The sequence below is a fragment of the Dryobates pubescens genome, chromosome Z, assembly GCF_014839835.1.
Source record: "Dryobates pubescens isolate bDryPub1 chromosome Z, bDryPub1.pri, whole genome shotgun sequence".
NCBI lineage: Eukaryota > Metazoa > Chordata > Aves > Piciformes > Picidae > Dryobates > Dryobates pubescens.
The window spans coordinates 89,798,026-89,812,808 of NC_071657.1; the positions used below are offsets into that span (position 1 = coordinate 89,798,026).

Consider the following 14,783-nt stretch of genomic DNA (forward strand, 5'->3'; position numbering starts at 1 on the left):
GTGTGACCAGTAGCTTAAGGGAGATCCTCCTCTCCCTGTACTCTGCCCTGGTGAGGCCTGATCTAAAATACTGTGTCCAGTTCTGGGCTTCCCAGTTCAAGAAGTTTAGAGAACTGCTTGAGTACAGCAAAGGGTTACAAAGATGATTAGGGGACTAGAACATCTCTCTCATGAAGAAAGATTGAGGAAGTTAGGGCTATTTATGCTAGAGGAGAGAAGCCTGAGGGGGTATCTTGTCAATGCTTACAAATACTTGAAGTGTAGGTGTCAAGAAGATGGGCCCTGTCTTTTTTCAGTGGTTCCCAGTGATAGGACAAGGGGTAACAGGCACAAACTTGAACACAAGAAGTCCCATCTAAACATAAGGAGGAATGTCTTTGGGGGCTGTGGAGCACTGGAATAAGCAGGCTAGAGAAGTGGTGGAATCACCATCTACACAGTCATTCAAAACCTGTCTGGACATATTTCTGTGCAGCCTGCTCTAGGTGGTTCTGCTCTGTCAGCAGGGTTGGAATAGATGATCTCCAAAGAACCCTTCTAAACTCTATCATTCTATGATTTAAAGCTAGAGCACTCAGCTATCTCGATTAAAAAAAAAAAAGTTTCATTTTACATATAAATATAAAATAATTTTAGCTTTCAGGTTAAAAATTGTGTAATTTTCTGTGAAAGGAGACTGTACCCCACAAAATGGTTGAGTATATTGGAGCAGGGAAAAAAAATCACTGTAGCAAACGAGTTACTAGACAGATCTGCCAGTCAAACACTGTGTGATGACACATGTGAAAATACTGAAGCCTACGAGTGCCTGTGGCTTTGTGAGTGCCAAGCTCTACAAAGAGCTGTAACAACTTTAGAAAGCATTATAGACTATACCTTGTTTAGCATATATTTATTTCATGTTTGTGATTCTTGTAAATTTGAGTGCACTATTCTTAAATATCTCCCCCTTTAATTTTTCTTTTGGAACTTTTTTGTTTTTTCTTCTACAGCAAAATTCCAATAAAATTAATGCTTGATTGGAAGGAGTTGTTTCTTCATGGTAAACCAATATACGAACAAGCCTCGATTCAACCTTTGCCAAAGGAAGCAAGCCCAGAGCAACTTGTAGAGCTGGATAAAATGAGTCTGTTAGATGAAAAAGATTATAATGAGTACAAGGTACTTCAAACTGATAAGACATAATAAAAAATAGTATACCTTGACTTTTTATGATTATGAACATTTTGTTGTCATTTTGCTCTTTTTCTAGTTTCTGACATCAGATTTTGACATGCATTTTCTTTTCACTGCATGAGGTTCTATATGAAATCATATAGCTATGGTTTATGTTACTAGTACTGGAAAATTAGTGTAATTTTAAAACACTGTTACAATTTCATTCCTGTATACAACATTGATTATATTTATCTCTTGAGATTGTAGGAACAACATGTTAATTGTAATTCAATTAACTTGTTGCTGATTGGAACTTGAGAGTAGTTTTTTGCAACCATGTTTGTAAATGCAGCAGTAATTAGCTAACAAAAGCAAGTAAAATTAAATACTGCATCTGATAAAAAACCTTATAGTTTTTATTTCAGCAATGTTGAGTGAAAGCCTTATAAAAAGATTTATTGGTTTGAGTCATGTATTTATTTTAAGATAGTAATGTTTGTGAAAATTACTAGAAGTGGATGATATTTACCTTCTATTGGAATAAAAGTAACTATTTTTCAGGGTACCTTTAAGTTTTTCTTCAAGTTTACAATACATTAATTTAATTTCACAAATGTAAGATGAAGGATGAATGATTTCCTGTTAGAATACATTGTACCCTTTTTTCCAAATTACATTAATGATACTTATATTTGGAAAAAAAAATCCCTCTGCATATATAGTCTTTTCAAATAACAATTTTTTGTTGCCAGTTCCTGTGGTGAATGTCTGACAGCTCAATTTACTTTGGTTTCAATCTTAATGTATGTTTTTCTCATTTATCTATTTATAAGAACCTTGTTCATGCCCCATCAATTTATGTAATGAATTTCACAGCCACTTTCTTTAGCTGAAAAAATGCATACAGACAAAAATAATGGGAATGCTGTACAGGACAGAGAGGCAGGAAACAGTTAATGGGGAGCACTCATGAAACATTAAGTTTTTAGAGTAGTTTCTGTTTATGTTACAAATTCTCAGTAGGGTTCTCTAGATGTAAAGGCACTGAAGTTCTCAAACATTTAATGACACTTTTAAAGGCTTTTTTTTCTCTACTAGCCTGTTTCAAATGCACACTTATATAAATTTTTTTTTCCAGATGTTGTTATGCCTTTCAGAATCAGTATTTGTCAAAAGCTGGCCAAATTGTTGGCACCCATTCACACTTCAGTATTCTAAAAGCCTAAATGAACAGCTAATACCTTCAATGTATTGCTTTTAGCTAAAAGTGTATTGGTAAGGTGTTTTGGCAAAGTTTATGCTGACTTTCTTAACACTTGAGAAAAAAAAGTCCAGCACAGGCAACTTGGCATTTCTCAAGAATATTTTTTTACATTAGTAATACTGACTGAATTTTCAAATAAATCCAACTGCAAATCACAGTGCTATCAGTCCATTGCACATTCCACATTACAATGAGCGTGAAAATATTTGGAAACTATAACATCATCAGTTTTGGCACTTGAGTTAATGGAATTACTCAAAACAAGCATGACCATGGGGATTGCTCACAGTATCAACTACATAATTTCCAGTTTAATATCAGAATGTTCACCAGGAGTTAGATAACTCAATGAATGCCTGAAAAGTTGTTTCTGACAGTAAACCACATTATCTCAAGACAGTTACTGTCTAGCAATCTCCTGGTTAAAAGGGCAAGATATCCCAAAGGTGAGTACTTTGAATGGGGAGCCCATCCATTTGAAATTAATTTTTAGTATGGGACTTGATAGAATTTAAAACAACTGATGCATCTTACATGTTTAAGGAAGAATGGTTCAGATAGGATAAGGATATGGGTATTTTAAGCATGTCTTTTGAATTGCATATTAAGGAGTATGCTTTCTGAGATATATTAGAAGGAGATATTGTGCAACTCCAAAATATTTTTTGTTTTTACTGATTAGTAACAGGTGAAATTTTAATTTATAGTCATAATAAGTTACATTGTATTACTCTAATATATGTATGTGGAAAGTGCATGCTAATCAAGTTCTCTTACTAGAATGTACACTGTAGCAATTTATCATCCACAACAGCAAGTTCAGGAAAACCTTGCATGTTACACCTGGAACATTATTTTTCAGCAGAATTCTGAAATTGGTTGCTTCTATTGATAGTGATTCAATTTTTAATTTATAGACTGTAAAAGTGTTTAGGTTCAAAGGAATGTGGGGATCATTTAGTTCAACCTCTTTGCTCAAAGCAGGGCCAACTTCTGAGTCAGGTAAGATTCCTCATCATCTTGTATGCTTAGCTTTCAAGTATTTCCAAGTATTCCTGTGCGTAACCTCTCTTACTGTGAATTTTTTTTTTTCCTTAATTTTTTTGCCTAGTTGGAATTTCTCTTACTAAAACATTTGATTTTGCCTCTCAGCCTTTTATTGTACACCTCAAATGAGGAGATAAACCAGAATCCAACTGGGAATATTGTTAGTCCACATATCTTCCGACAGTTTAGTATCCTGCAACCAAATAATAATTAATACAGGACTGATATTGTCCTGGACACTTAAATATTCTCTTTTATCTTCTTTAAGCATAAATTGCACATCAATACTTTCTTGCTGTTATAAGAGGTAGAGTATATCACAGTTGCCAAAGCACAATTCTGTGTTCAGTTCTTTTGACTACATCCTTCTGTTCTCATCTTTCTCCCAACATGATTGTCAGTGTCCTTACTAACAAAGACTCATTATTCTGTAACAGTAGTAATAGTTACCACTGTTAAATTTATGATGGTCTCAAAGTAGATAAACTGGAATATTCTACTCAGTATTTCCTTCTCTTACAAACTTGTTGAAATTATAGGGTTGTTTGCTTGTTCTGAGTTGTTGGATTTTGTTCAATTTTTCTGTTAAAATGTCTGTTAAACAAATATCTATATATATCTATATCTATATCTATATCTATATCTATATATATATATATATATTTAACATCTTTGTCAATAAAAATCTGGGTGTCACACTGGTCAGTACTATTGCCCAGTTTTTAAAATCCTGAATATTAAGGTATTTGGCTTCTGTTAAAAAAAATAATCTGTTACTCATATTTACAGAACAAAAATTAATTGTTCTAGAAATCTGTAAAAAAAAGTTGTGGGAGTTCTTGTCTCTCAACTAGGTGTAAGTGAATATCAGTAAGTCCTTAATGATGATGACATAATTGTAGCTTCTAACAAAACTCTATTCTAAAATTATTCTATTTTTTATTATTATTCAGATTGGGTTATTGTATGTATTGTGTTTGTGCCTAAATATATAAATACATAATGGTGATTGACAAAGCATAATGACATATCATTGGGTAATTTTCTTTTATACAGAGTATGACAGGGGAATGGTGCCCAACTGAAGAGACCAGCAAAAACAAACCACCTCTTAATAATAACATACTGGGTCACGTGCTTCACAGACTGATGAAGATTTTCTATCCTCCAAAACCCAAAGTTTCACTACCTATATTTCCTCCATTTCCTATCAAGGGATGTATTTTGGGAAAACTTTTTAGTGGAAAAACTACCTGTATAAAGTTTATTGAAAAAGGTAGAGTTTTGTTTGTTTTTCTTCCTAAAACTCTTTAAAATGTTTATTTGCATTAAAATTCCTCTCTAATACTGAAAATCATTTGGGCAAATCCTTGCACTACTAATCCTTGAACCTCAGATGAATATGCATTTTCTCAGGGGTTGGTTGCAAATAATTCTTTTGTTGTCTTCCAAAATAAGATTAAAAATATTTGAACTTAAATATAGTGTTAATAAAGTATTGCTTCTTCATCTAGAATTTGGACGTGACATTGGCAAAATTCCGTGGCGATATTTGTTATAGAAGAGGCTAGAAAGACAGACACATAATTGTGGATCCACACTGTGCAGTGGATATGGAGAAGAGACAGTTGAAAAAACTTGTGTCAAAAGCCCAAATGAAATAATTGATTTAATTGCCAGGAAGAGTCTTTCTGTATGTATGCTCAAGTCAAACTGTAAATTTACCTAACTTTTTTGTGTATAGTTTGCAATATTCAGGTACTATCTGTTGATACTCTGGTTCAGGAGGCCATCCAAGCTTTTACTAAAAATGAAAGGAAAAGGGAAGAAAATAGGATTCCAGAAGAAACAGAGAGTTCTGAGGAAAAAAATGAAGTAAGCATTTTTGTTCATTTTAGATTTGGGTCCCATAGGGAGATAAGAATGAAATATATAAGGCATATTGTTTCAATTTTTTACTCAATTTCAAAGTTAGTTTCAAGTTTTAACTTACAAGACCTCAAGAGTCAACTTGAATTGACAGGCTTGTTTTTCTTGTAATGTGTAGTTTCCTTTCTTATCCATTTCCTTTAAGAATTGTTCTGAGGTCCAGAAGAACTTATCAAAATCATCACCGAATATTCTAAAGAAATTGCAAACAGAAACACCTATCAATGGAACCAAAGGTGTGTATATATATTTTATTTTATTTCATTTATCTGATCTGTGTATATATATTTATAAAATTGAACTTTAATTCTTAACTTATTAGACTTCAGTGGCAGTTCCCTTATTTTTTACATCTGGAGTAACATCGGTGACATCTGAGTTTTCACAGAAATTTCCATTATTAATTTCATCTTCCTATATATTCTGAGTGTCCAGGAGCAACAATTGCTGGCTGCTTCGTGAAGGAAGGTGAGCTAGGTTATAAGGGCAAAAGCAGGATGTGCTAATGTTCCACCAGCAAAGTGTGAGGATATTGATTCAGTTCTCAGGATCACACTGAGGTTCAGAGACCTTGATAAATATAAATTGAATTTCTCATGTTTCAGTTTGTGTCTGGTGCCTTTTCTAATTTCACCTGGCACAAGTAAAAAGCATCTGTCTCCATTTTCTTTACTTGCCTACCCACTCCAAATACTTCTACACATTAATAAGATTCTATGAGGCCTTCTCCAGGCTGAACAGTCCCAGCTCTAAGCTTTCTCTTGTATGTCAGATACTCCCAAACCTCAGTAATTGTCAGGGACTTTCTCTGGACCTATTGAAATACTCCATAATTTTCGTGCACTGGTGAGTCCCAAACTAGACACACCACTCCAGATGTGGTCTCACAAGAGCCCTATCTTCTTAGCGTAGTCGCGGATGCCATTGGCCCTCTTTGCTGCAAGAGCGCACTCCTGGCTCACGGTCAGCTTGTTCTCCACCAGGGCCTCCATGCTCCTTTCAAGATTGTTGTCCCCTAACTGGTGCTGAAGGCATGGGGGTTTTCTCACCAGAAGCATTCCACTACGCTGAACTTCATGAGATTGCTGTCAGCAGTTTTCTCCAGCCCATCAAGGTCCCTCTGAAGGGCAGCACATCCATCTGATGGAACAACCACTCTTTCCAGTTTTGTATGGTCTGCACATGTGCTGAGGGTGCTCTCTGTCTCAATCATCCAGGTCATTCACAAAGATGTTAAATATTGTTGGCCTCAGAATCAGTGCTTGGGCCACGCCACTGAACACTGATTATCAGTGGCATTTCACACTGCTGATGTGGTGGGGGCCCTGGTTAGGGGGCAAATGCCCACCAAAGCCACTCTATCACTCCCCCTTAGATGGACAGAGGAGAGGGGAAAATATAACAAAAGCCAGCTGCATGATAGAAGCAATTTAACAATAAAGATAAACAAAAGCAATGGACTGTACAGAAACAAATAGCAGGGAGAGATGTTAATCTCTACTTCCAATCAGCAAGGGTGGTGGTTGGTCTCAGGAAGCAGGGCTCTCTGGGCTTGGTGGTTCCTTTGGAGGACAGACACCATGGATGAATTCCCCCCACTTCCTTCTTTCACTTCATTCTTATATCTGACCTGAAGTCATATGGCGTGGAATACCCTTTGGGCCAGTTTGGGTCAGCTGGCCCAGCTGGGTCCCCTCCCAAGATCTTGCCTACTCCTTAGTGTACTCTTGGTGCAGGGAAATGTTGGAAGAACACAGCCTGGATAATCATTCAACAGTAGCCAGAACACTGGTGTGTTATCAACTACTGCTGCAAAACACAGCACTAGAAGGATGCTTTGAGGATAATTAAGTCCAGCTCAGCCAACCCAAATACAGCTGATCACAACCCCTTAAGATCATGAATTCTTCCACTTTTCAGTCCACCACACTGTCCACTTACTTAGTCTGTGCTTCTTCACTTTGTGTATAAGAATGTTAAGGGAGACAGTGTCAAAAGTCAATGTGATCAGCATATGCTGATCTCTCAACCACTGAGCCCACCATTCCATTATAGAAGGCAGCCAGGTTAGCTGGGCATGATTTCCCTGTAATAAAGCCATGCTGACAACTCCCAATGATCTTCTTGTACTTAATGTACTTCAAAATTATTTCCTTGCTTATTTGCTCTGTTAGTTCTCAGTGACTGAGGTGAGGCTGACTGGCTTGTACATCCCCATTCTACCTTGCTTTCCTTGCAAAGAGGAGTGACAGTTGCATTCTTCTAGTCCTAGGAATCTCTCCCAGTCCCCAGGACCTTTCAAAGACTGTTGAGCATGGCCAGCAACGACACTGGCCAGGTCCCTCAGCATGGGTCGATTTATGCCATCAAGTCCCATGGACTCACGTATTTCCATTTAATTTAAATGTTCCTTAAGCTGATCCTCCTCACATCTTTCTTGCTACAGTTGCTTGATAGTGTCAAGGGCTTGAGCTACTTTAATCTTCTGCATGTCTCTTTCAGCAAGCACATATTTTCCTTATCCTTCCTTTTCCTGTGGAGATACTTGTAAATGCTCTTATTGTTGCCCTTTAAAGTCAACATAAGAGAAAGACTTTTCCTTGTGAAAACCCTCAAACATTGAAACAAATTGCATGTTGAGGTAGTATAGTCACCGTCCTTGAAGGTTTACAAGACCACGCTGAGTAAGCAACCTTTTAATTAATGCCATTTTGAGCTAAGATTTAACTTGGACTAGCTGACCTATGTAACTTGTTTTCAACCTGCCTGGGGAGGTGGTGGAGTCATCATCATTGGAGGTGTTTAGGAGGACACTTGATGGGGTGCTTGGTTGCATGGTTTATTTGATTAGGTGGAGTTGGATGATGGGTTGGACACGATGATCTTGAAGGTCTCTTCCAACCTGGTTTATTCTATTCCATTCTATTCCATTCTATTCCATTCTATTCTATTCTATTCTATTCTATTCTATTCTATTCTATTACTCTCTACAACTACCTGAAGGGAGGTTGTAGACAGACGGATGTTGGTCTCTTCTCCCAGGCAAGCAGTACCAGAACAAGAGGACACAGTCTCAGGCTGCGCCAGGGGAGATACAGGCTGGATGTTAGAAAAAAGTTCTATACAGAAAGAGTGATTGCACATTGGAATGGGCTGCCTGGGGAGGTGGTGGAGTCACCATCACTGGAGGTTTTTAGGAGAAGACTTGACGGGGTACTTGGTGCTGTGGGTTAGTTGCTTGGGCAGAGTTGGATTGGTTGATGGGTTGGACGCGATGATCTTGAAGGTCTCTTCCAACCTGGTTTATTCTATGTATTCTATGTATTCTATGTATTCTATTCTATTCTATTCTGTTCCATTCCGTTCCATTCTGTTCTAATGATCCTGTGTTTCTAACAGGATCTGTATAGATTTGTTCAAAGAACAATAATGACGCATGCACTTTTATTTTTGTCTATTGTATTATAGTAATAGAATTGCCAAATTTTATAATTTACCTGTTTTAGGCAATTTTCCTGTCAAAAAGGATCCATCAGAACAAGATTTTAAATCAGGTAACGGTCAGGATGACCTGTCCAAGGTTTGTAATCCAATTTTAGCTTCTATGTGATAAATAAGCATTATTTTAAATGGTTAAATTACTTAAATCGCAATACCCTTATTTTTCTGTACAAAATATAATACCGTTTATTATGAAAATCTGTTCTTGTGTGCACTGGTTAGAGTTGTACATATTGTTGAAGCTTTATATCTCACATTTGCATAAGATATGATTCTTTCTATGCCATGGTTTAGTTGTTTAGGTGGGTTGGATTGGTTGATGGGTTGGACGCGATGATCTTGAAGGTCTCTTCCAACCTGGTTTATTCTATTCTTATTATTTACCAAAAATGTATTCCTGCTCTTGCTGCTGCTGCAAAGCAGCTCATTCATCCTGGGATAAGATTTTCTTAAGTCTTAATTGTCCAATGATGTCTTTGATACTCTTGATCACTAGAAAATACTTTGAAAGTCTAGACAGAAAATAGCCATGTAGACTATATGATGTTAAATACAACTGTAGGAACCTGTCTATGGATATATGCCAGTGAAAATCCGAATAAGCTTAGAAGAAGGGCTCTTAATTTTTTATTTCTTGGCATTCATATCCTTTGTTTCTCACTCTTGTTTGTGTCTGACACTTTAATGAGTGAAATGGTGGAAATCACATGGAGATTTCAATTAAGTTCATAAGTTGAAACTAGTTTTGCTAAATACATAATACAATTAATATTAAATAGAAATAGGTACCACAATAAAGATTAATATAATATAACATCATGTGATATAATGTAATTTATTACTATATATTATATAATAATACATAAAGAAGAATGTCTTATGCTGCATTCTTCACAGCTATCTGTACGTGCCCAGCTTGGAGCTACATCACAGAAACTGTTGAAGAGAGGAAAAAGTATTCCTGATGAATTACTAGTTGACATCCTATTGGAAGCCATTAAGTATGACATTTTCCCTCAGTTATTTAGAACATAATTATCCAGCTTGTAGTTGAGACTCAGCCATTTCTCTGTATTAAGGTTTTTTTGAACATTGGAATCTTCTGCTTGGATAGTGGAGCAAATTAATGAACTTAGTCACTGCTCATTTGTGTAGCAGTAGAATGCTAGCAGTAGAGTCTATCTCTAAATTATGCAGACATTCTTGTACACTACTGAGGGTAAGTAAAGATATACATGATTATGGCACAGTCATTAAATATAATTAACATCTCTATTTTGTTTATTAATTGGAAACTATTCAACATATGCTGGGTTGGATTTTTTAGATTTTGTGAAATGCATAATCCAAGCAGTTAGTGTATTTATTTTTGTCTACAGTTGTCAGAAAATTGAGTTAAATACCCTAATGTGCAATGAACACTTAAGCTTCTCACATAAATACAATTTAAGTTTATTACTCCCACTAAAAGTTATGAAACAGATTTTACTGCTTCTTACTTCAGTGAAAAAAGTTAGTAGAGGAAATAGTGAAATTGCCCCTCTGATAGAGCTGTCTGTATAGAGAGTGTTTTTGAAAGTTTTACTCATCAAGACAGAAAAAATGTTTTGATTTTTTTTTTTTTGTCATTTCTGGTTGGGTTTGATGTTATTTTCCTTATTTAAATTCCATTGCTTTATAGTGTAAGTTATGTCTGTCATATGCTGTATTCATCAGGGTATTTAATACACTGAATACAGTGTGGAAGACTGCTAGGGCAAGCTTTTCTTTAGATCATCAATTGACTGTATATATTCTGCATCTTCATTTACTTTTAGCCAAATACCACCAGACAAGGGGTGGATTGTGGATGGGTTTCCAATGACAATTAATCAGGCAAAGCTATTTGAAAAAGCCTATACAGGGACTGATGTGGAAGCAAAAGACACAGATTCTGGAAGGCTCTCACTTGTTGCAGATCCCAGAGCCCCTAACAAGCCTCCTGTTTCCTCACATGCTTTTGATGTTTCTGTATTGTTGGATATGTCAGACACTGTCGTACTGAAACGTGTGGCTAACTTGAAGGGTAAGTTTCCAGCTACTTTTGATGAAGTCAAATGACCATATTGTACTGTGTGGGAAATTTAAAGATTGTTCTAATATTGAAATTACTAAATTGTGAGTATATTGCAATTTAACAGAAAGTTGTGTATTTTAATTAAAATACTAAATTATATAATATATCTATTTCCCTCTGACAATTAAGAAACTGGAAATAGTTTCATTTTCTTGATAGCATTCTTCTGCATTTATAAGGCAAATTCTAGGTGTCCAAAATTAGCTGTAAATGTCTAGATACATTAGATGACATAAGTAAATAGATGACTAGGTACAAGTAATATATTAATCTCAGAGACTGCTTACCGATATAATTGTAACTATACTTACTGGAGAAAAAATAGCATTAATGCCCAATTTCTCTACATCTTGCAGTATCACTTTGATTAATTGTGCATTATCACCTTGAATGCTTCCAAATAGTTTCAAATACTTGTGTTTGTTTCATTCAAAAGCAGATCAGAAATGTACAAGTGCCTGTGTACATGATTCTTTTTACTTGTACTGAATTTTCACTAGAGCTGAAACAGTGCAGTGGGTGATGTTACGTATCACATAAAACAGCAGTTGGAACATGCCTCATTACATATGAGCATATGTAAACAGTATTTTTCTCCAAGAGACACATTTGAAAGGGATTGAAGGAAATTATATACAAAGAGGTGTGCCAACATTCGTTCCCTAGGTGTGCTAATATTTATTCCCTATTGATTACTGTCTTTGTCTTCAGTTAGTCAGTGAATGATCAGATATTGTCACCAACATTCTTGCCTTTGCTGGCCAAAAGAGACTTTTGAGAACTGTTTGCCTTCTAGGTCACAATTTTCTTACTTATCTTGGAAAAATATAAGTTCTTTTCATGATTATGTCCTGTATTGTCCAAATTTCAAGGACATTCCTCTTCATTGTTTTCATCATAGTGCTTCTATGACACATACCATGAGTTAAAGCACCATTTACCTTTAGTGAGGATGAGCCAAAATCCTTCTAACTTCTGCTAACAATGCAGTGAAGATAAGTGTACGGGCACTTGAAATTCTTATTGACATAAGAACCTTGTGTTGCCAAAACACTGAAAATGTGTTAATCGTGATATAGTCTCAGATATACAGAATTTATTTCATAAGATGCAATGTGGTGGTAGAAAGAGTCAAAATAGCAATTAAAAATATATAACAAATGGCTTATTTCTAATAAATTAAAGACTCAAAGAGAGAGAACACCTTGTCTTCCTATGCAGTGGAGCCCATTGTCTTGAAAAGGAGTTTCAAGGAAGTGTCAGATTAATCTGGGAGAATACCTTCTAAAATAGTCCACCCACAAGAAATGCTCCTTCTCTACAACTGAAGATTTCTATGACTACAAGGAACCCATTAGGAAAGATTAGTGCTATAATTGGGTGTGCTTTGAAACAGAGGAAGAGGCAAGGCACTTGATTTTATATTTCTACGGTTTTCTCTCACATTCCCTTTCTTTTGGGAAGTTTGGCACCCATTTTTAAATTACTAATTATACAGAACACAGAAATGTTTCTTCTGATAATTATCTTACTTTGGCTGAAAGACTACATGCATAATTGTGTTTTTTAATATATGCTCATATATGCTGTTTTCCACACAGAAAATAAATCAGAGTCATCTCCAACTGAACAGGAAAACAACAAACAAAATTCTGAGGTTGAAACCCTGGAAGAGAAGATGGACTTAGCTAGGGAGCAGGTGCTACACAGGTATGGTGTATGAAGTACAAAAGTACTGCTTCAGCCAGATATTTAGATGTCTAATTCATCTGAATCTTATATGTTATCCATGGTAGTACTGACAAGCTTAATGTTAAGAATTTTAAGTGTTTTTCTAATATGTAGCCTAAAGAGTGCTTTCATTTTGGGCCCAATATAAATAATCCTAGAAGGTAAGTATTCATCTGTTTTGCTTTCCCAAGGTGTTCTTCTGTGGTGAATTTATTTTGCAGATGTATATGAACCGTACATATACATACACATACACATATACATGTATGTGTACATATATATGAGGTATATGAGGCCTTTGAGTGAAATGCACTGTATTTGAGTTGCTGATTTTCTAAAATGGTATATTCCACTTTTACATTTATCATAAAAGTAGGGTTTTTTTAATTGAATCATTAGATGTTTAACTTTACATAATGAGCAAACTCAAGTTCTGTTACTAAACATTCAATAATATTAATGATTATTTTTATTTTAATTGTGGTATAAAGAAGTAGCTTTAGCTTGTGACAAGAAGGAGTAAGAAATGCATGAGTAATTAAGAGTAAGACTGTCAAACTTTGAAAACGAAGGGGTTAATGTTGTATAGTTGGCTTAATTACCTCGACCACACTTTCAGGACAAGATGTAAGCAGGCGAAGAAGTTTATTCTGTTATACAGCAAAGTTATCTAGTCTATCAGAAGGCACATGTGTCACCTCTCAACTGGTCATTTTCTACTGGCATTCGTGTTATTAAGGCATATAATAGGTCAAAATAACAAAACAATATTTTAACACATCCAACCAAATTCTGCCCACTTTCTCTCCTTCGGTTACAAGGTGTTTACAGTACCCTCAGAGTCAAAGACAAAACATAGCTTTCTCTAACTCAAGCAAAGGCAAATCTTCCCTATAGCCTTCCAAAGCTATCCAAAAACAACCTCTTCCCACAGGTTGATGTGTGTGCAGTAGTATTTTGCAAAAAATGTTGCTTGTATTTGTTTTAATATAAAATTAGATAGTCTACATTTTGTTTTGTGTGTTAATTTGGGAAAATGTTTTAATTTCCACATGTTAATTATATTTTATAGATTAATATAATTTTTTCAGAATTTCAGGCTTTCTAGACACATGGCCAAAATTAGAGAAGTGGTTTTCAGTCCATCAGAATATTCTAGTGAAAATCAATGCAGAGGCAGAAGAAAGTCTTGTTTGTGAAATGGTGAAGGATATTATAATGGAAGAAATTGCCAAAAAACAGAACAGAAGTAAGTTTTCTTACTCTTACTTTTTACAATTCAGTAACCTGTCAGCAGAATAGATGCCTAATTCTCTCAGTTGATACTTAAAATTAATTTGAAAATACTAATTATATATATATATATATACACACAAGGGTCTGCTCAAGAAATATCACCAGGAAAAAAGCTTTTGCCAGTTACTCATGAAGATATGCTTCCTCCTATCCCTGTGGCACCACCACCTGCTGAACCAGGATCAGATGAATGGATTTATGTAGATGAACCACTTCCCAATGTATGTTCATTCAAGACCAAAAATCTTAGATACCAAAGTGTATATTTTTCTCAGTATGTTATGCTTGTTGTACCTAAATGTTGTGTCTCATTGCATGTTGTTTTCTTCATTATTTTTCAATGAAAGACGCATCAGTACTGTGTTATAAATATCTAAAAGTACAAGTAACAATTGCTACTAAAATACACAAGAATAAAGAAACACAGTTAAAAATTTGCTTTTTTTCCCCTAAAGTCTTCACAATGAGGATAAAGAATAGCACATGGATGCAAAAATAATAGTGCTTTCAAACATTATTAAATAGTCAATAGACTCACTAGGTCAGTGTCCTGTATCTGACAGGGGCCAGTTTTGGATCTTGTAGAAAGAATGTAAGAATGGGGAATTGTGCACTGATCTTCTCCTGAGGTACTTTTTTCTAATATGTTTTCCAACAGAACATAATCCTATTTTTCAGTTGTCTGAAATTTTGGAGTTTCCTGAGATGACTTTGTTTCTACATGTTTGTGTTTAGTAGCTT

The 14,783-nt window shown here is 35.4% G+C and overlaps 1 protein-coding gene across 1 annotated transcript in view; it reads left to right on the forward strand.

The window, feature by feature from the left end:
• The window catches only part of SPEF2 (sperm flagellar 2), a 93,497-nt gene that overhangs the window by 23,180 nt on the left and 55,534 nt on the right, over positions 1 to 14,783 (forward strand). Inside the window, 10 exon segments of the mRNA XM_054177824.1 lie at positions 993 to 1,161; positions 4,526 to 4,745; positions 5,214 to 5,344; positions 5,556 to 5,634; positions 8,905 to 8,978; positions 9,797 to 9,900; positions 10,717 to 10,964; positions 12,617 to 12,725; positions 13,838 to 13,995; positions 14,124 to 14,263. Coding sequence (XP_054033799.1) covers positions 993 to 1,161; positions 4,526 to 4,745; positions 5,214 to 5,344; positions 5,556 to 5,634; positions 8,905 to 8,978; positions 9,797 to 9,900; positions 10,717 to 10,964; positions 12,617 to 12,725; positions 13,838 to 13,995; positions 14,124 to 14,263 — 1,432 coding nt within the window.